Source organism: Malaclemys terrapin, chromosome 25, assembly GCF_027887155.1.
Source record: "Malaclemys terrapin pileata isolate rMalTer1 chromosome 25, rMalTer1.hap1, whole genome shotgun sequence".
Lineage (NCBI taxonomy): Eukaryota > Metazoa > Chordata > Testudines > Emydidae > Malaclemys > Malaclemys terrapin.
In genome coordinates this window covers 7145605-7165650 of record NC_071529.1, presented here as the reverse complement: position 1 = coordinate 7165650, position 20046 = coordinate 7145605, and the positions used below count along the sequence as shown (strand labels likewise).

General features: G+C 40.6%; 1 protein-coding gene across 4 annotated transcripts in view; it reads right to left on the bottom strand.

Annotated features, from left to right (window-relative positions):
• Window positions 1-19672, bottom strand: part of TLK2 (tousled like kinase 2) — a 53149-nt gene extending 33477 nt beyond the window's left edge. Inside the window, exons 1-6 of one of the 4 annotated variants that reach the window (XM_054014331.1) lie at window positions 19588-19672; window positions 10184-10255; window positions 7612-7681; window positions 6419-6462; window positions 4871-4966; window positions 1346-1513 (exon numbers count right to left, since the gene is read on the bottom strand). In XM_054014331.1, the coding sequence (XP_053870306.1) occupies window positions 1346-1513; window positions 4871-4966; window positions 6419-6462; window positions 7612-7681; window positions 10184-10255; window positions 19588-19668 (531 nt within the window). In that variant the 5' untranslated portion in view covers window positions 19669-19672. The remainder of the gene's footprint in view (window positions 1-1345; window positions 1514-4870; window positions 4967-6418; window positions 6463-7611; window positions 7682-10183; window positions 10256-19587) is intronic. The other 3 variants (XM_054014333.1, XM_054014332.1, XM_054014334.1) reach the window with 3 other exon arrangements.
• Window positions 19673-20046: the final 374 nt, after the last annotated feature.

Here is a 20046-nt window from a genome sequence, read left to right as displayed (position 1 = left end):
TGAAGGCCAGAGAGGGGGATTCAGAAAAGATTTCTTTCAGGGTGGCATCCCCATCGAGTATGGGTTGTAATTGTTTGATGATAAACAGTATGGGTTCAAGTGTAGGGTGACGAACATACAAGCGTAGGACTGGAAGGGACCTCAATAGGTCGTCTAGTCCAGTCCCCTGCATTCAAGGCAGGACTAAGTAATAATTAGACCATTCCTGACAGGCGATGGTCTAACCTGTTCTTAAAAACCTCTAATTACCGAGATTCCACAACCTCCCTAGGTAATTTATTCCAGGGCTTAACTACCCTGACACTTAGGCTTTGTCTACACTGCACTTTCATTGTCAAATCTTTTGTCGCTCAGGGCTGTGAAAAAACACAGCCCCCTGAACGACAAAAGTTTTAATGACAAAAAGCACCCGTGTGGACAGCATTTCGACGGGAGCCGCTCTCCTGTGGATGAAGCTACGACCCCTCATTCGGGGTGGTTTTACTGTGTCTCCACTGCACCCCTGCACAGTGTAGACATAGCTTAGGAAGTTTTTCCTAATGCCCAACCTAAGCCTCAATTAAATGACAACTAGAGGCATGCGGTTGGAGGGGGTTTCATTTCTGTATTGAAGCAGGTTCTCTTAGGGTATTTGGGTGGCCCATTCCATGATGTGATCTTCTTCTCTGGCAAAGTGTCCTTGTTTGGCCTGGGAGCCAAAACTTCACTAGATACAAAAAATTATGGACTGAAGAAACATGTTGGATTTATGGCTTATTACAGCCATATAACCCACTTACCCCCTCTGCCAGCTCCCCCCCACCACACACTAACACCTCTCTAGTCATAGGGGAGTAATGGGCCACTTCACCTTTGAAATATGTTTAACTACTTATGCTAAACAATCTGATCACCTTGTATTTAGCTGCGACACTGAGCGCATTTCCCAGACCTGCAGAAGAGCTCTGTGTAAGCTCGAAAGCTTGTCTCTCTCACCAAAAGCAGCTGGTCCAATAAAAGATATTACCTCACCCACCTTGTCTCTCAACTGTATTGGCAGTTACTCCAGCTTTGAGAGAAGTTGGTTTAGCCTAAAATCAGTCAGGAATCTACTGCGGCTTTATCAGTTTAGCTTCTTAAATTGAAATAAAAGCATCTACACCAGACAGATTCCTCTAGAAGGCAAGGTTGGAGATCCAGCAACTTTTCACATAGTTCATGAACCAGCCGTCAGATGGTAAAGACGGTCACTAATAACTCAGGCTGGATGTGAACCAGAGCCCTAGAGCTGAAAGACTCCACACCCCATTCCCAATCCCTTAACACAGCCTCTGCCCCGGGCTTGGGTTTTTTAAAGACTGCTCACCGAAACAAAAGCAAAACAGAGGCCAGCTCCCCTCTGTACCAGCTGCTCACTCTCAAGCCGCTGTTTTGCCAGCATCATAGACATCAGCGTTGGCAGAGGAGAGTGTTCTTCCTGCGGCTCCTTTGCAGAACTGCCATCTACCCCATATAGTGGCTGCTCCACTCGCCGCTGTAATACATTTAAAAAAAATACAATAAACCTTAAAAAAAAAAAAGACGATTCTCTGGTTCTGCCAAAACTGTTGTCAGCAAAGCAGCAGCTCGGGAACGGGGAGCCAGCCAAGAGAGGGTCTGTTAAAAGCAGGGCTCCTGGAAATATCGCTCTGAGAGCGGAGGTCAATAGGAGTGGACTGGAATAACATGTTTGAAATGGGCTGCACTGCATGGGAATGTGCAGAACAGGATTCCCCTAGTTAACGGGAATACTGCCCCTCTCCACATCTGCACATTTTGGGGCCATTCAAGCAAAGAGCTGCAAACTCAAAGCCTTAACCAGAATCTCTTAATTTAGGCCTTTGCACTCTTTAAAGGCTAAGAACAACGAGCCCTAGCTCTTATAAATCTCAAAGCACTTTAGGTCAGTATCATCATCCTCATTCTACAGAGGCAAAGTCATTTACAACCACCCAACTTCACAAGAGGTGCAGGTATACTCGTTTTACAGATGAGCAACTCGGCCTCAATTTACTTAAGATAAGCAACTGAATCAGGATCCAGGAGTCATGGCAACCTAGCCCCGTTTTAATGGCAAAAATAAACTGTCTAAGATAGGTAAAGACTAGCCCTGTTTCAAAGCTTTTCAGGAGGTACCCATATGCAGCAGCTAACCACTTTCACATCTTGTACAGTGGTTTTCTAACTGTTGTGCATGGCTTGGTACCATCGGAACAAGAAATGATATTAGCTATACTGATTAGTTACGATGGCAGAATGCCAAGTACTGGACTGTTTCGCGTGTAATGGGGTAGGTCTTGAAGTCTGAGAACTGCTCATCTAACTTTTTTACTGCTCATCCAAAACATGTTTTCTGCCCAGCATTAGAAATACTACTTTCCTTTCTGATAGAGAGCTTTATGGAACGGGGACATTGTAAGAGCTGAAATCTGAGCAGAGGGCTGTGAAATCTGCAACTGAGGGATAACGGGATCTGAAATAGGCAAGGGATAGTCTAGAAAGCTGACCAACCTTTCCTCCCTTAGCCCTAGGCACAGACAAGCTTACCGTGCAGTGTGAATAACCACTACAGTCTTCTCATAAAAGGTGCTTAACCCCTTCCTTACCCACACGCTAATTCCCTAAACTGGGAATGATATTCAGTTTTCTCCTCTTTTCCCCTGTTCCTGCTGTTGTTGGTTTTTCCTTTTGTAGCCAAAGCAGTGGACTTACAGAGGCATGCTACTAGCACAACACAGGCATCAAGTTAAAGTATGGCTGCAGGAGAAAGGAGAACCAGGACTGAAGACAAGGAACCTGAAGAGCACTGTGACGGGGTACACAAAACCCGCACCAGCATGGAAGCGGTTAAGGAGCTGCTTTGGGCAAGGGTGGCCCTGCCCGTCCACCCCTGCAAATCATGCCAGGATTGGAGGAGGAGTTAGAAGGAGGGAACTCCACTCAGAAGGGAGCAGGCGGTTGAGCTTCCCCAGGGAGGATGAGAGTCAACTGAGCCCCAGCCCTTGCAGACAGGAGAACACGGATTCCCTGCATTAAGATGGGAAATGAGATAGACTTCCCCTGGAGACCCAGCGCACTCAGGGGTGAACTGAGACACCGCCCCAGCCCCTCTGAACTAAGAGGCCAATATCCTCATGGAAGCCACCTACAGGTTCTCCTTTTCCTTTATGCTTTTATTTTACCTTGTCTGGTGACTGCAGACTGTTCTGTTTCTTTCACCTGGGACCATGAGGGGAAGAAACAACCAAGCAGCCTCAGTCAGAGGGCTGAGTACTAGCCAGCCCTGCTAAACTGACACCTTGCAGTGCGCATGGGTGTGGGACAATTAGACGTGCATGCTTGTGCTCTCCACATAGCTCCTGAAGAGGGCACTCTGCCAATAGACTCGTGACAAGCACCTTTGTAAAAAAGACAACTGACTTAGCCAATGCTGCCTGTGACACGAGTTTGACTGCATGGTTCTCTCCAGGTCTCTATATACACAATATATTAAACTGCAAAAATATGTACTCAAGGAATGACTGCCCCTTATGCACTTACCACAGGATCCCAGATTCTGGGGAAAAGAATGGTCTTGAATGTTGTGCATGTAAAGTGTCATCCATGAGGTGTCATTAAGAGGTTTTTGAATTTAACTTTTCTTTTTAAAGAAGGGAGGTGCTGTTGTGTTAAATACAACAACAAATGTACAAAATAATCTAGCAATATGTTTTAATTCCCTGTTAACTTTAAGGCAGCACTGGAGAGTTTCATTAAGATCTGGTGATGTATGATGGACTCCGAGGTCCAATCTCTCTCTTTTGTGGCACTCTGCAGGGTACAATGCACAGTCCCAGAGCACTCAGCACTGGAATTTAGACAAATATGAGTTTAGGAGGTATGCAGATGACTTCAAAATAGACTAGCCAGGAAAGCTCATATGCTTCATTGTATCTGGTTTACTGTCAGTATACTATGCTCCAGAAAAGACTCCAAACTGCCACACTGTTCTCCTAATGCTCAAGAAAATCTGAGGATTAGGTCCGGGCCATATTCAAAGGGTGGTTTTTAAGGGTATTTACACAATAACAGAAAAGCAACTTCTGAAATCTCTTTAAAGTTTTTTAAAATATTGGTTCTCTTCACATTTGAACCTTGCAAAAGGGACCAAATGGCACAATGAAACTTTCTCAATGGAAGAAGTCGGGGAATGGGCACACACACACATTGGAAAGCTTTTACTGATTATCCCAAAAAGCTACAAGCACCTGAAAAATCAGTGTGGAGTAAAATATTTTTCAGCACTAACAAACGATGTATTTGTATTTCAGTAGTTCTATGAACCCCAGCGTAGAGCAGGATAACACTGAGCTAGGCACCATGCGGACATTGAAAGCCGGTCCCTTCTCTGGAAAAATCTCACAATCGAAATAGACAAGACAAAACTGTGCAGGAAGAGGGATGCAACAGACAAGCAGAGTGATCAGAATGACAGAATGGAAAATGTTAGTTCTACGTTTTCTATTTCTAGGAACATAGGCCATCCACAACCCTTTAAGACAGAACTCGTCTATACTATATCAAGAAATGGCATCTGGGTTTGAAGTATGTAAGATAAACTGTTTAAGATTGGACTAGCTCCTTGGAAACAAACATGTCCACGTCAGGCCCTGGACAGCTGGTTTTACAGCTATGATCCAGTTTATTAGCTCTGTATAGACTGCAGGATCACTGAAACTAATTCAGAGACTAAACAAAATCCAAGTCCCTTTCAGTAACTGTGGTAACATTCTGCCCTATTTGTTCAGAAAAATCTCCTGTCTGTGGCATATCAACTGCACCATTTAGCACCTTCCTCAGAGGGAATACTTACTGGTAAGGGATTGGATAAGGAATGCTGTGGTGAGGATCGGGCGACAGGTGGCACGCTTCTGCCAGGACTGGTTCCTGGACCACTTCCCCCAGCAAACTGACCAAAAAGATACATATGATCAATCACTTCATAAAGATACTATGCTTAAGCAAGTTTTTTGGGGGAAAGCTGCATAGAAGCTGCATATTTATCTTAAAGCATAAAGACCTTCCCTATAAGCCCTAGCAACCTGTTTTAGTGGACACTGAAGACAACAAAAAATAAAAAAATTCACTGACTGAGGTTTGGCTATTTACAAAAGAAAACAAACTATATCTAGTATGCCCATAATACCAAGAGGTGACTGTGAATGCTTTCAATGGTTAAATATCCACAGCTACATTAGATATAATTTCTTCTTTTAAACCAAGGGATATGGTTCAGGATAAGCCAACGTCTAACAATCCAGGTTTAGGAAGACCTTCCCATGGCAGGTATGTCTAATTGTGCACTCTATGTACACGTGCATGGGTGGGGTGGGGTGAAGAAAATATGCACCTTGCTCTGAATCATAGAATATCAGGGTTGAAAGGGACCTCAGGAGGTATCTAGTCCAACCCCCTGCTCAAAGCAGGACCAATCCCCAGGCAGATTTTTGCCCCAGATTCCTAAATGGCCCCCTCAAGGATTGAACTCACAACCCTGGGTTTAGCAGGCCAATGCTCAAACCACTGAGCTATCCCTCTGCCAGTCAGGAACAGGGTATCAGATTCGCTGGCACTCTGGTCTAATCTGGTATGGAAGTTCCTATGTTCCTGTACTACGGACTGTGCCATGCTTTAACTCAGCAATGTCTGAAGACAGTAAGGAAGAAGTGCTAGCAAAAGCACTGCTAACTCCAAGCCAACTAACTACTCAGAATAAAGTGAAGAACAAGTTGTTAGGGATGAAAAGTACCAGGTTCTAGTTTGTACATGCTTGGAAAGAAAAAGTGCCAAGAATATATATTAAATGAGTTTTCTTAAAGTTTTTAGAGGTACCCATCACTGTTTTGATATCTCCATTCTGTGCTTGGTGCTGGCCTCTCAGTGGGGCTAACTTCTTAGTCTTGATCCTGCAATGACTTAAGATCCTGCTTAACTCTGAACAGGATCTGTCCTATTTAAGTTAATGGGACTCTATTGGCAGATTCCTTTGCAGGACTGGAGCTTTTAATGTAACTGCAGTGGGCTTGCCAAAGGGATGCTCAGTCTCGTGAGGCAAGGTTCAGATGCCAACAGAAGTCAGCTTCAAACCGGTTTTTGGGTGATTGCTATTTATAACATTTAGTCAATTGTTTAAATTTAAGAAATAGAAATTAGCTTAATTTAGAAACAAGGTTCAAATATTCTGCCCTAATCAAACTCATAACCCTATCAGCTTGATACAGTGAATCCCCTACACCAGAAGCTAGGATTTAATGCAGTGGTGAGAGTAACTTAAGTTACACTGTAGTTTTTCATAAAAAAAAAAATCAAACAAGGATTTAAGAACAGATTTCTCTGAAAGTTCAATTTTAAATTGGCTTACCTCAAAATAATCACTAATTTTATGTCCCCTAGGAGTGCCTTTTCCTGAAAGGGAAACAGAGAAGGAAGGCAAACTTGATTTGTGAATGTAAACATTGGATGCCATTTTGAGAAACCTATTCATGTAAATGAAGATGTACGCTTAGGTGCTCCTTACATCACCTAGTAAGGAAGAAGAGCTTCAACACAGCAATAGTTAGTCCCAGGATTAGAATCTCTACACTTTTTTTTTTAAATTAGGAGAGTCGACAGTTTGACTAATTCCAAAATTGTCAGACCCAATTAGATGACATTTGTTTCTCTGCAAACAAGGGAAATATTTGCTCTCACGGTGAGCAATGTGGATCTCTCAAAACTTCCTTCAAGGTAGCAGCATAATAAAGGTTACTATATACAATCTACTCTTGCCTTTACGTAACTTGCTGTACTCAATGTGAGCACATTAAGCCTCCCACAATCCTTCCTATGAGAGCTAGAGAGAGAATGGTGATTTAACACGGACTCATTAAAGTTTAACTGTCGTTCCACCTCTCTTTTCAAACACTATAGGTACAGTCTACTATCAATAGAATCTGTTATTTTGATGTAGGAGCAGATTCCTATTGTCAAAATAACTATTCCGTCCATCCGACTAATGTTCACCCACTAAGAGGAGTGTGAGAACTTGGACTGAAATCAGACTCACTCTCTTTTCTTTAAGACGACATTTGCTGTTTTATACTTTTGAGTACAACTTGTTCTCTAGCTGGTTGTTAAAGCAGGTTTCCAATGTTACATGGAACAAGATGTAGAAAATGAACAAAAGCTTTTCAAAGTACAGCAAAAATGAGAGAGATTTCAGCTGCAGACCGTACCTATGTGACTAAGCACGATATTCACATAACCCGTACGAGGACCCACATCCAGTCTCTCCTTGTGCAATCTGGCCCTATGATACATCTCCAATAAGAATTCTAGAGTTTAGAAGTAAACATGAATGTTGCAGTAAGTTGTTGTAGGACTGAATGTTTTTCTTACAATGGAAACAAGACTCCCAGAGGAGTACTACACTATCACTGAAAGTACTTCAAATAAATTCCTAACAAGCTGCCTGACACACCCCTGAGATGAACCATAGACACCATGACTCTTTCAAAAGTGAAGCCAATTATCAACTGGTCAGAAATCCTGAGAAGGGTCAGGAGAATGGGTTACCTTGACTGGTCTCATATGCTTCTGCTTTTCTTTTCCTGTTCCGCTGGTCATTCTGTTTCTTCTCAGGAGTCTGTTAAAAAATACTTCAAAATTAACATTTCTGCTGTTATTCCAGAATTTAAAAAACGACCAAAATACTAAATAAATAGGCTGCAGGTCCCCAATGGTCGTTCCAGTTCCCAAGTGCATTCGTTTTTGCACTCAGTACTTAGAGAGACACAACCTTCACACCTGTGCACAGCAAAAGTAAGAGAACATGTTAGAAATCAGAAGGGGGTAGGAACAGGGAGAGATTATTTTCTATTTTAGACATGGTATGACTGATTCTCCATTGCCCTGTACATCATGTAGTCTTTTAGTCTGCTGCAGATGGAGCATAAAATTCAATCAAATCAGAACAGCAGCGTTTAACACCCACTTTTCACTAGTCTAAATGGCCACACAAGATGCAAGGCAGTTGAGAATTGGGCCCAGTCTATGTTCCAAGGATGGGATTTTCAAAAAGTGCTAAAGTGAGTCAGGAGCTCAAGTTACATTGCCTTTCAATAGGACATATGCTCCTAAGTCACTTTAGCACCTTTTGAAAATCCCACCCAACTGACTGCAGCCCATTCAATAACTGATTTTTAGTGCTCTTGGTACCTAGGTGCTGTCTCGCATAAGTTACATGAAAAATCATTTACACGTTATGTGAAGTGTTTCAGATGTAAAGAATTCCTTCAGCAGGACTTCAAAACAAAGTGAGACACAAGGAAACAAAACTTGAAGTTCTATGTATTAGAAAAAAATGATCAAATTTACTAGAGAGAAAAATCTGGTCATTTTTAATCACATACATTTTACCCCGAAGGGGCCCAAAATATTTTCCAAGCTATTTGTTTACACATCATGTCATCCACCACTGAACGACAGAGGAGGAAAGCCACAGTGCCCGTTGCACAACAAAGGGTAGGGAAATCTTGGCCAAAACTTTTGTGGCAAACTTAAGATTCATGGTTCTTAGAAACTGATGTCCACACAATAAACAGAGAACCCAACCTACCTACTTTGAAAAGATAAAAGAATGAAGCTGACACAGCCAGAAGTTAAACCTAAGATCCGAGGGAATGTAGGAGGCCATAACATGCCAGCCCAGCAGTCCCTAATGGAGATGAGGGTTGGTTTTTGGTTTTGTTTGGGGTGGGAGGGCAGAAAGGTTTGTTTAGAGCTTAAAAAAAAAAAAAACCACACACACGAAGAGTAGCTACTGTACCTGTGCACTACTTTATAGAATGATAACATCAGTACAATGAACAGACCCTCACTGACGACATTTTGATACCAGCCACTATGTAGATACAATATTGGTACAAGAAACTGCTGACTCAATACAAAGTCAAAGGAATCTGCACCCCACCATTGACAGGAGCATCTCAGATACCCTCATGCAATAGTGACTCCAAAGGCTCTGTAACAGTGACAATAAGATTACAACAGGAGACTGCGAGTGTATTTTAGCTTCATATTATCCTTAAATTAACAAAATTCAATTTTAAGTAGTCATTCTCGCATTCACCCAATTGCACAAGAGGTAGGCTATATAAGATTACCTACCCACTGCTAAAACACCACAGATTGAAAAGCGAAGAGTGGCAGACAACTGGATCTCCTTAGTTAATCTAAGTCAAACTCACTAGAAGTAGACTGTAAAGCCAGAACAAAACAAAAATATGGAGATACTTAATACTCATGATCTTCAAATAATTGAAGACCATTTCCTAATTTACTTACCTGTCAAGTCCAGAGTTCGAGATACTGTGTATTCCTACAGTACTGACTGCACCAGATACTTGATACCTGTACTGTAATGTATTAAAGGGGAAATATGATCCAAAACTCAGCACTTGGCTGGCAAGTGAAGTAGGAAGTTATCTTATTGTGGGTTTAAACAAACTATTGAATTTAGATACTGCATTACTAACTGGCAATCTTGATTTAAATTAAAAAGTAACTGCAGTTCAACTTTGTTGTTTTAGCAGGTTTTTTTGAAGTTCTCAATCCAAATCTAATGAAAGTAACTAAGAGGAAGCATGTAATACTATCAGGCCTTATTTTCTTTTCATTCTACATGTCAGTTTCTATAAATCCTTATCTTCTTGTACATATTTCTAAAACTTCACGTACACATGAAGTGTGAAGGAGGGTGGGGAAAGACTTGGACTTTTCTAAGCAGACTCCCTTTTATTTTGGTCTGCCCAAAACTGCAACTGAACACAGCCACCAAGTACTGAAAACAGCAATTGAGGGCTTAGTTGCACAAACCACCATCCTAACTGCAGTAAAACCACCCTCCTTTTTTATCTTTAAGAAAAGCATCTGTTATGATGAGAAAACCTCAACTAGGTGGGCCTTGCAGGATGCTCTAACGTCCATATGACTTAGACTCAGTCTCGATTCTTCTAGTAACCTGTTCCACACAAAAGTCCTGAACTAGGAAATCTTCATCTCCAGCTCATGGAATTCATTCTGGGCTTTGTTAGCTCATTCACATTTAACCCATAACAGATGACTATTAGGAACAGTGGCTGCTTACCTCCAATTCTTTATCGCTCAGAGAGCCCACGCTGCACAAGCTCTGATTGGAAGACTCGCTATTTAATGGACCCTACAGGTGGAAAAACAAAAACAACTTAGAGACAGTTTTCATATAAGGCAAGAAAGCCGTGGACATATCTTAGTTGCAGCTCAGCCTTTAAAACGCTTTGCAATGACATTCTCATGCTCATTTGAAATATCACATTCTAACAACCGTGGTAATGTTAGTAAAGGTCTAAAACAATTAGCTCGTGAAAGAAAACATTTTGAATTGCTAAATAGCAAAGCAAAGCAGCTCTTCCAGCGAGCACCTGCTTGACCCAGGGCTAAGAATTTAAAGGTATTTTCCATTTGGCAAGCCGGCTATTACTGCTGCCACGTGTTAGTTGCCCTGGTTGAGATTGCAGGGAACTTCTCTTGCTAGACAATTTCAGTCATCCTTGACTGACCCAAAACTAGAGATGTTTGCTTCCATCACACCAAAAATTAAGTGTCCGAAAGCCACTTACAAAGGTATTTGGGCACCAAAAGATGCTGATGGTCACCTCGTGGGATTTGCAAAAGTGCCTAAGCCGATTAGTGTCTATCTGCATCATCAGGCATCTAAATACCTTTGTAAATCTGGTCCAAAGACTGCAGTAAATCCAATCAAAAAGGAAACTGGAGTGAATCACACAAATTTACTGTTGCAGTTAGGTGTAATGCCCTCACACAGAATAATTAGTTAGGCTATCTTTCCAATGACCTAAAAAGTCATATTTAATCATCCAAAATCTTTACTGAGGAGGGACAGGACAAAGCCACCTCTCCAGTGGGGATTTTGTTTTTACTCCTTTTCACCCCTTACATTTTTCCTCGTTGCAAAGGCGGATGTTGGGTTGGGTGGCAACAACATATAAAGGCTTAAGCTACAAGATGACTTTAATTAGCAAGTAGAAAGGGTAATGAACACGAAGCACATTTTCCAACCAGAACAGTGTAAAGACAGCATTCTAGATTTCAACGTTACCACCACCTCATGGCTCACTGAAAGAATAACCCTCACTTTCTGGCCAGAGAAACCTCCTCCCTTGTGTAAGAGCTATATCTGCTCTACTTGTGAGGCACCCAAAAACAAGAGCTCTTATACACCATCACAGAAGCGGCATCACCACAGTAGTTCATTATTATACCAAGTTAATTCTCCGTATGAGTGAAATGGAGACTGTGCTGAAATAACAGCATGACCAAGCCAGATTTGTGAGGAAACCCTCCCCTCCCTCCCCACCTCAGCTTTATATACAGAACATTCCAGGAGTACTAGCACAACGATGTTTAAATAAAAGTTAAGGTTGTGATACATCCCAGTCAGAACCAAAAAGTTCAAAGTAAGGCCTAATTTCAGCTGTTGCAAATCTAGATTACAACTTTAATGTTAAGCACTGATTTGTTTATCTGAGTGTGTAAAGAGGCATAATAAGGTGTTCCGGAATTTTTTTTTTTTTAAAGCAGCTAGATTTTAAATTGTAGTAGTTTGAAAGACTATATTTAGGACTCTACATTTAAAAAATAAACTTTAGATTTGTGAAAAGTTATTTTCTAGACCATATTGCAAGTTATAATCCCTTTACTTCCTCCCCAAAACCATTTATCAACACAAAAAATGGTTTTAAAGCTAAAAAATGCATTCCTCCCTTCCCCCCAAAAAACACATGACAATTTAAAATCTAGCTGGTTTTAAAAATTTATTCACAGTGAGTTGTTTCTTGACAGAATCTTGTACTCCAATTACCACCCGGGTGCATTTTTTAAAATGACCAAGTGATAAACCCCTGACAACAGGATTTAACAGAAGTGCCAATGCTAACCTTTGATACAGACACAGCCTTCATGTGGTTGTAATAAACTTAATATGGCACTTATGGCAAGTGGTGACAGAAGGTTAATCTCTTTGCCCATGTAAAAAAGTTTGTTTATAAACTTCAAATGATGCCCTCTAAAATTCATCACTTCCTTTTATGAACCTGAACCGCAACAGTACCTTCGAGATGTCAGCATTTGGTACAATGTTAAAGCTTCGCTTCTACACCTTAATAAAGCTTATTAGGTGCAGAAGTGTCTCAGATTTGTGCCCTGCCTCAGACATATTAAAGATCTATATTATGATGAAGATGAAAGTCAATGTTCTTCCCACACTTTCCACAATCTCACTGCCTCCATTTCACTCATGGAGAGTGAGCGACAGAAACAGCTGCTCCTAAAAGGCCACATTTGAGCTTTTCAGAACAGGTTGTGCTCAGGATATTCTATTTGTTTAAGGAGGTTCTATATTTCATCCCACTGACTTGTATTCTAGAATAGCCCAGAGGGATAACATGATGTAGGCTATGGGAAGCCAGAAAAGAGTCTCTAGAAATGTCAGATGTGTAAGTATCCTCAATGATGTACGCAGACCAACCCTATTCAGTTTGAGTTAAAAAGTTGTTTTCCTAACTGCTCACCCTGAAAGCTCAATGTGGAATCTGAAAGTCATGCAATCTTCTTCTGACCTTTGACACCATCACCAGAAAGAACTATTCTGCATCTGAACGTGGCTGGCCTAATTAAGGTCTAGGTACAGCTATGGAAGAGCAAGCTGGAACTGAATCTGTTTCACAAATCAACAAAATAATTATTCAATTCTAATCAGTTTCTTGAAAGACAGAATTCAATGCCGAGTTTAGTTTTACCTTACTTTCTTTATGAGGCTTCTCTCCAAAGCAATACGTCTCTTGAAAAGCACAAGAGACAAATATCCTCATGCCTCCAACACCAATAATATACGGGGAAAGAGAGAATGGACAAGTAGTCCATTCTTCTATCCTATACGATGGCTGAAATCAAAGTATATTCGGGCTCCAGTTCTACATGAATAGCAAGATTCACTGCATTTAAATGCAGCCCTAGAAGATAAACAATGATTAACAGGGAACAAGCCTGTCTCTACAAAAGCGTTTCTCGGTGAAACCTGGGCTCCCCCTCCTCTAGTGGTTTATATAGCACCTTTTATCTTAGGTCCTCAAAGTACTTTGCAAAGCCTTAACCAGAGTTTATAGACAAGGAACTGAAGTTAAACAACTGGTTTATGTATCACAAGGCAAGTCAGCAAGGACTCTGGAATAGAACATAGGTTTCCTGACTCCCAGTCCTCTAACTATTACAGCACATTGCCTTATCGGACCACCAGAATATATGCTAAACAGGAGTGGTGAAGATTTCTGATGACCCAGAAAGCCTAAGGAACATAGTGAAGTTCTCAGCTAAATCTCTTCTCACAATGCTACTTGAGTTTCCCCAAGTCATCTAACCAGACACTCACTGATCTTCATGGTGACATGAGAAATCAAGTGCTTAGCAAAACTACTTATGGCAACGGTTTAGATAAACAGTCAGTAAGAGTCTGTACATTTTAGATTCCCCCCCCCCCATTCTAACTATATGTAGTTCCAACTCCTATATTCATTCCTGTTTTTTCCCTATTTAGCTCTGTGTCTGACATACGAACAAACGTACAATACTTAATTTCCACTCATCTTGGGACTGTTTAAAATTAAAAACCATACTAAAATTAGGTACAGAATTAATCCAAAGAAGATAGAAGATCTTATCAAAGAGAGCTGGGAGACAACGCTTGGCATAGAGTATATAAAACAAAATAAAAATCTGGCGACAATGTATTGCCAATTCCCTTACTGTCACTTTTGGATCAGGAGAAGTTTGCCAAAGATCTTCCTTGCTACTAGGAAGTCCAATGGCACTGCATTTTTGGCTGTGTTACAGCTGACTAATTTAAGAGTATTGTTTCAAGATAATACTCCACTGGAGAAGTTTTGCCTTAAGCCTACTCATTTAGTGTAACCAGTGCAAGGAAATGGGGGTCAGTCACGATCTTGAAGTATAGGCCATTTAAATTAAGAGTTTTTGGAGGGCCTACCCAATAGCAAGGCATTTCTCCATAATGGCATTCATTGCTTCCCAAGGAAGTAATTTCCTGCCGATATAAAGCAGGGTGTTCTTCCCCACTTGTGATTCACCTGGCTGAGTGCTGCTCCAAGGCCCACGTCTGAAGTATCTGCGCACAGCACAATCTTCATATTGTAATTTAGCTGCAAAAGCACTACTGACCTACAAGAATCTTCCGTAGGGGTTTTGAAAGCCTGCTCACATTTGGCAACTCACACAAGCTTGTCAGTCATTTTCTTCTTTGAAAGAACCATGGGAAGGGTTGCAGTCAAGCAGTATTGGCTTACATTATGATGGAAGTAACCCGCAGTCCTTAGGAAAGCCCGCATCTAACATTGTTTAGTGGAAGTGGACTAGCTTAACAGCATCCACCTTGTCTGGCTCCAGCTTAAGTCTGTCCATTCCCCAATGTGTAATAACCCAAGTGGACATCAAACAATAATTTGCAACACACTGTACATGATCCTCTCACAACTTGGTTTAGACGGTTCTCATCAATCTCGACCACAGTGAACTAGCCCAAAGTTATTTGTACTACATTTACCATCTGCTTGAATGTAGTGGATGCATTCCTCATGGTGAAAGGTAACATGAATTCTACAGGGAGTTACAAAGGATAATTTTGAATAGCAACCTCTGCTAAACCCTCCTGTCAATTCAACTGCAGGAGGACACTCGATTAGACCCAACTAGGATGATCCTTCCCGGGTGAACCAAACCTGTGCAACTTCCATATCTGCAAGTCAACAGGAAAGCGAAGTGGCTATATACATTGATATCACAGTTTTAAATGGAAACAATTGATCCTTTCCAATTCCATTGCAAGTTAGGGTCACTTACACAAATTTGAACCAAGATAACCAAAAGGTGTGAATTACAGCCGATCGAATTACTTTTGTGCTAGTTAGTAAGTAGGCCAGCCCTAAGATGAAACATGTTTCACAATTAGTCTTCCTTATTTCATGCTTTATTTACCTTGATATAAGAGGTATAATATAGTCCAAGTACAAAAGAAAGACATCCTTTACACACAAGTTATATTTGAAACTTCTGCAATGCTGGTTAAAACTGGACCTTTCCAAACATCCAGTTAAACAGACAAATAAGCTACCAACAAAGTTTCCATAGGTCACCTCTGCTGCGTTTGAGAGGTAGGTAAGTTTACAACTTTGACTCACTTTTCAATAGTTACCTGGTTTTCAATCTCTCAGGTTTGGTCTACATTTGAAAGTTCTATTAGCATAGCTACATTGGTGAGGCTGTGATAAAACCACATCCCTGACTAACATAGTTATGCTGACATAACCCTTAGCCTAGACCAGTGGTTCTCAACCTATTTACCACCGTGGGCCGCATATGCAGTTCTGTGTATGTTATGCAGGCCACATCCAAACAATATGTATACGACCTGTATGGCTCTGAGGATGTCACATGGGCAGCAGGTGTGTGCTGATTGGGTTGCGGGTTGAGAACCACTGATGTAGATGCAGCTATGTCAACAGAAGAGTGCTTCCATCAACTGAGCTAATGTTGTTCGAGAAGCTGGTGTTCCTACACTGACAGAAAAACCTCAGTATAGTCTCCGTAGCACAGATATATGCTAATGCTTTGCATACTTCTATGGCAGCTTCCATCCACAAATTTCAGAGTGCTTTACAAGCACTGATTAATTAATCACTGCCTCCCTTATACATGGGGAAATTGAGGCAGAAAGAGGTCAAGTGACTTACCTAAAGGTCACACTGAGTCAGTGACAAAGCTGAAGTAGAACCCAGATCTGACTTCCATTTCTGTGCTTTAGTTGCTATATATGGTTATTTATTTCAAATCCATCAAGATAATTATCAAATCTTCAGGATAAAAAGGAGAAAAAAGTACTCTGGGCACTTCCTTTGCTAGCTGATGAATCTATTTACATAACTCAGAACTCCTACTCTACTGCTCTATGAATGTTTGCATTGATTACATGGTAGATAACTTTTTGGGATAGCATTATTTCCCCCTAGGAAAAAATGCAGTCACTCAACTTTGTCCTCTACTTGGTAAATTTACAGCTAAAACAGAGGTCTAATTGCTAAGCTTATTTTGGTGATAAAGGATACGCAATCCTGGATAGACACGGGGTTCATAAAGCAAAAACAGGTTGCAAAATATTGTTGTTTTTATGGAAAAAATATACTTTTTTTTGGATCTAGATATCCTGCAGCACAAACACTATTCAGGCTGTATTTGTTTCCATGTCCCTCTTTATTGTATCCTACATGCAAATTCAAAGACAGTAGTGACCAATGCTTCTTGAGTTTTAGTGTACACATTTGGATCTAGATAATTACTATAGACAAATAAAGAAGGTCAGTGCCATCTTGAAGTATTGCAGATTTATTTTTAAATTTAGAAAAAAATATTCTGAGTGAATCAGCACAGCTGCAGCAAAGCAAACCAGGACAAGTTTAACTTGTGGACATTGGTTCCCAATAGCAGGCTAGGGGATGACAGGTATTTTACCGTAATGATCCATCCCGATGTAGCCTGAATGATGGAGGCAGGAATGTATGTGCACTTTCCCACCCCCAACTAGCTAGCCCTCTTCGTATCTGGTACAAATACCTTGAAATGGTACAAATCCTTTGGAACTATCCCATTTTTTATTTTACCAGAAGTGAGACAGAGGAAGGTGACGCAGAAGAGAAGAGACACAAAACTAAACGTTATCCACAGGAATTCAAACTACCGCTTGTCTTCAACACTGACTGACCCAAAGTGGGAAACAGAGGTTTAGACAGAAGTATGCCTCACAATTGAACTTTACTGTTCATTTGCTAAATGAAACCTGAGCTATTAAAAAAGTAACCAAGTACCAGCTCATGTCAGGAATTCACAAAGCAAGACCTTCCTGAATCAACATAGGCATGAATTTGGTAAAGGAATACACTTAAACTGTATGGCAATGCTAGGTGTCCAACAAGTCACCACTGCTTTGAAGATGTCTAGCTACATGGTTGTTTCACGTAGATGGAGTTCCATCAACTGCCTAGAAACACTGCTTTCTTGCACCTGTGATTTCGGTTATTTCAAGAGTTTCTAAAAGGGCACGTTCTTTAATTTCTGAGGCTGAGGAAACTCAGGACAAGTCCACAGTGGTTTTCAGGTAGAAACGCTCTTAAAAACAGTGTTATTTTCCCAGGTTTGCAAGTGAACAAAAGTTAAAAAACTATATATGCTGTAATTAGTAGTAAGAATACAAACTAGCATTTGTTTATTTTGCACAGGCCTGATTTGTGCTTTTTGTTTATGAATAAATACCAAGCAGTAAGCCAAATAAATAAAAGGCAGGAAATTCAATGTTACAGCTGCCTGGCCTGCTTACCCGATAGGAAAGCATCTGAGACGATATTTACTTTCTTCCTTTTATGCAACAAACAGCAACAGAATACCTTCCATCCCAAGAGGCCAGTGCCAATCCCACTAGATGGCACTAACTCATTTGAAGTGGCTTTCCTTCCACACCCAACTGGAGAGAGCTAAAATCTTCCTTCAGTCTATTAAAAACCATATCATGGGTTTCCAAACATGCTCACTTTGAAACACTGAGCTATAGATGCCAGTGCAGAGTGTGATGGGCCGAGATTCTGAAAAAGCATTGGCCCAGTAGAGCATATAGTATCTGGGATTAACATTACACCCACAGATTGTGGTACTGTACCATATTTTATACTAGACAACGTTTACTACTTTACGTTCTGCCTCTGCTGTAAGGCCGGAGAAATAATGAGAAACTGTTGTTCTCTTTAGGTAGATCAAGTTATGGTCAACGGCATAAGAATTAGCAAGGTAGCTTTCAATTTTAACCTGAACAGTGGAAGGGCATTTTTCTCCCAATTGTATAACCTCATGCAGTTTTGTATGTATAGTTTCCTAGATCTGCTTAAAGTTATTTCTTTATAAGAAGCGGCTTCCTAAGTTAACTCTCCTCAATGTATTAAGGCACTGTATAATATAAAGAGACTGGGGTCCTGCCCTCAAGAAGCCTACAATCTAAGGGTGTCTACACTACAAATTTGTACAGCTTTAATTATACTTGTATAGTTAAAGAGGTTCAACACCACCACTGTTCAAGCATGGGCACAATTATATCAGTATAGCTCGCTCCATGCAAGAAGGGGAATAATTATACCTGCACAAGTCATCTTCATACCAGAAAAACTGCATCCCATTGGGGTTTTTACCTATATTACTATTTCAGTTAAAACAAACAAACAAAAAAAACACACCAAATACCTAATTGAAAGTTGTAACAGTAAAACTTTTAAGTTTGGACCAGGCCTTAGTAAGCTTCTTTTAAGTTGCAGACTGTTTACTTACTGATCTGCTTCCAGGGCTTCATAATACAACTGCTGCACAAATTAGTTCAGAAATAAAACAAACTGGAACAGAACCATTCCAAGCTTTGATGTATTTATTTTGTACTCTTCATAAGAGAAAGGTAAATCAGCTACCAAGTTCCCTCTTCCCAATACGATTCCAACAGGTGGATGAACCTTTTATAGCAACAGGTTATCTAGCTAGATTTCCTTTCTAGCTTGATATGGTCTGAAACTCAGTGTGTTTAAAGTGTGCAAACTGGAATGTTATCATTGTTCTACTGTCATCTTAAGAACTAGAATGGTGGAAGAAATGAAGAGACGCTACTACAGGAGCTATAACGTTACACACACACAAACATATGGAGATCAAACCCAATAGTGGTATTTCAAACAAAAGGATGGGAGTTACACAACTTATTACTGAATGCCTGAATCAAGAAATGCAACTTCTGATCAGGTACAAAGTCATACATTAAGAGAAGGGGAGGATTTTGCTAGCAGGTTGTGAACTTAAGAGTATGCAAACTTATCTCTGAATAAGCAAATTTTAGTTGAATATAACTGAGCTCACACAAGTTCAGTTGTTCTCAGAGGAAAATTGAATGGACAAGTTCCTGATGGCCTTAACCCTGGTTACATGCAAGTTCATCATAACTGTGGTCACCTAAGTTACTCATATTTGGTTCCCACACAAGCCTTTTGAGATAGGAAAGCGGTGGGCTACACCACCTCTGCCAAAAGAAGTGATGGTGTGGTGCATGGCCTTTTTTATACTGAAAAAAACTGAGCAAATCTTAAAAACTAACTCTTCATTACAAAACAAATTCACACACACTGTGGTGTCTATGCACACAGAGGCAAATGCCTCATACTATTTTCAGTATCGTACACTCCTCTTTACACACGCTTTAAAATAAGTTAGTGGACAAAACAAAACTATCGAACAACTTTCCCTTAGTGAAACAGCACTACTTATGTTTTTTTTTTTTTTTTTTTTAAATGTGGTGTGCAAGATAGGTCAAGATTTGTGCCTGCTATCACAGGTACTTTTACTCACTTTGGCAACACCTACTCCAGTGAACCTGGCCTCCAACAGTTCCTGCCGTCGTGGGTCCAGGCTATGCAACTCTTCCATCATTTCTGCTGCTATATGAGAAAAATATGCCATATTACGCAATGCAAGGAAAAGGGAAAGAACGTATTTCCTGTGGCACTGATGATGCTCAAAAATAGTTGTAGTACCAAGTGACTGTATACAAATAATTTCTGTCATGCAATATAGATTCAAAATGGTCATGCAGTAAAATGCGACTTGCCGCTAAGTTGTTATTATTTTAATAAGGGCCTATTCTGGAGAGTTCCATCTTTTGACACTATTACCAGCTATTGAAAATTTCTTAATTTGAATAACCCCAGTTCTCTTGCTAATGATTCCACCCTCTGCCATTAGGTATTTTGTTAAATTTGTTGCAGAAGAAACAGAGGAGGGGGAGGGGGATTAATGGCTGAAGTCTTT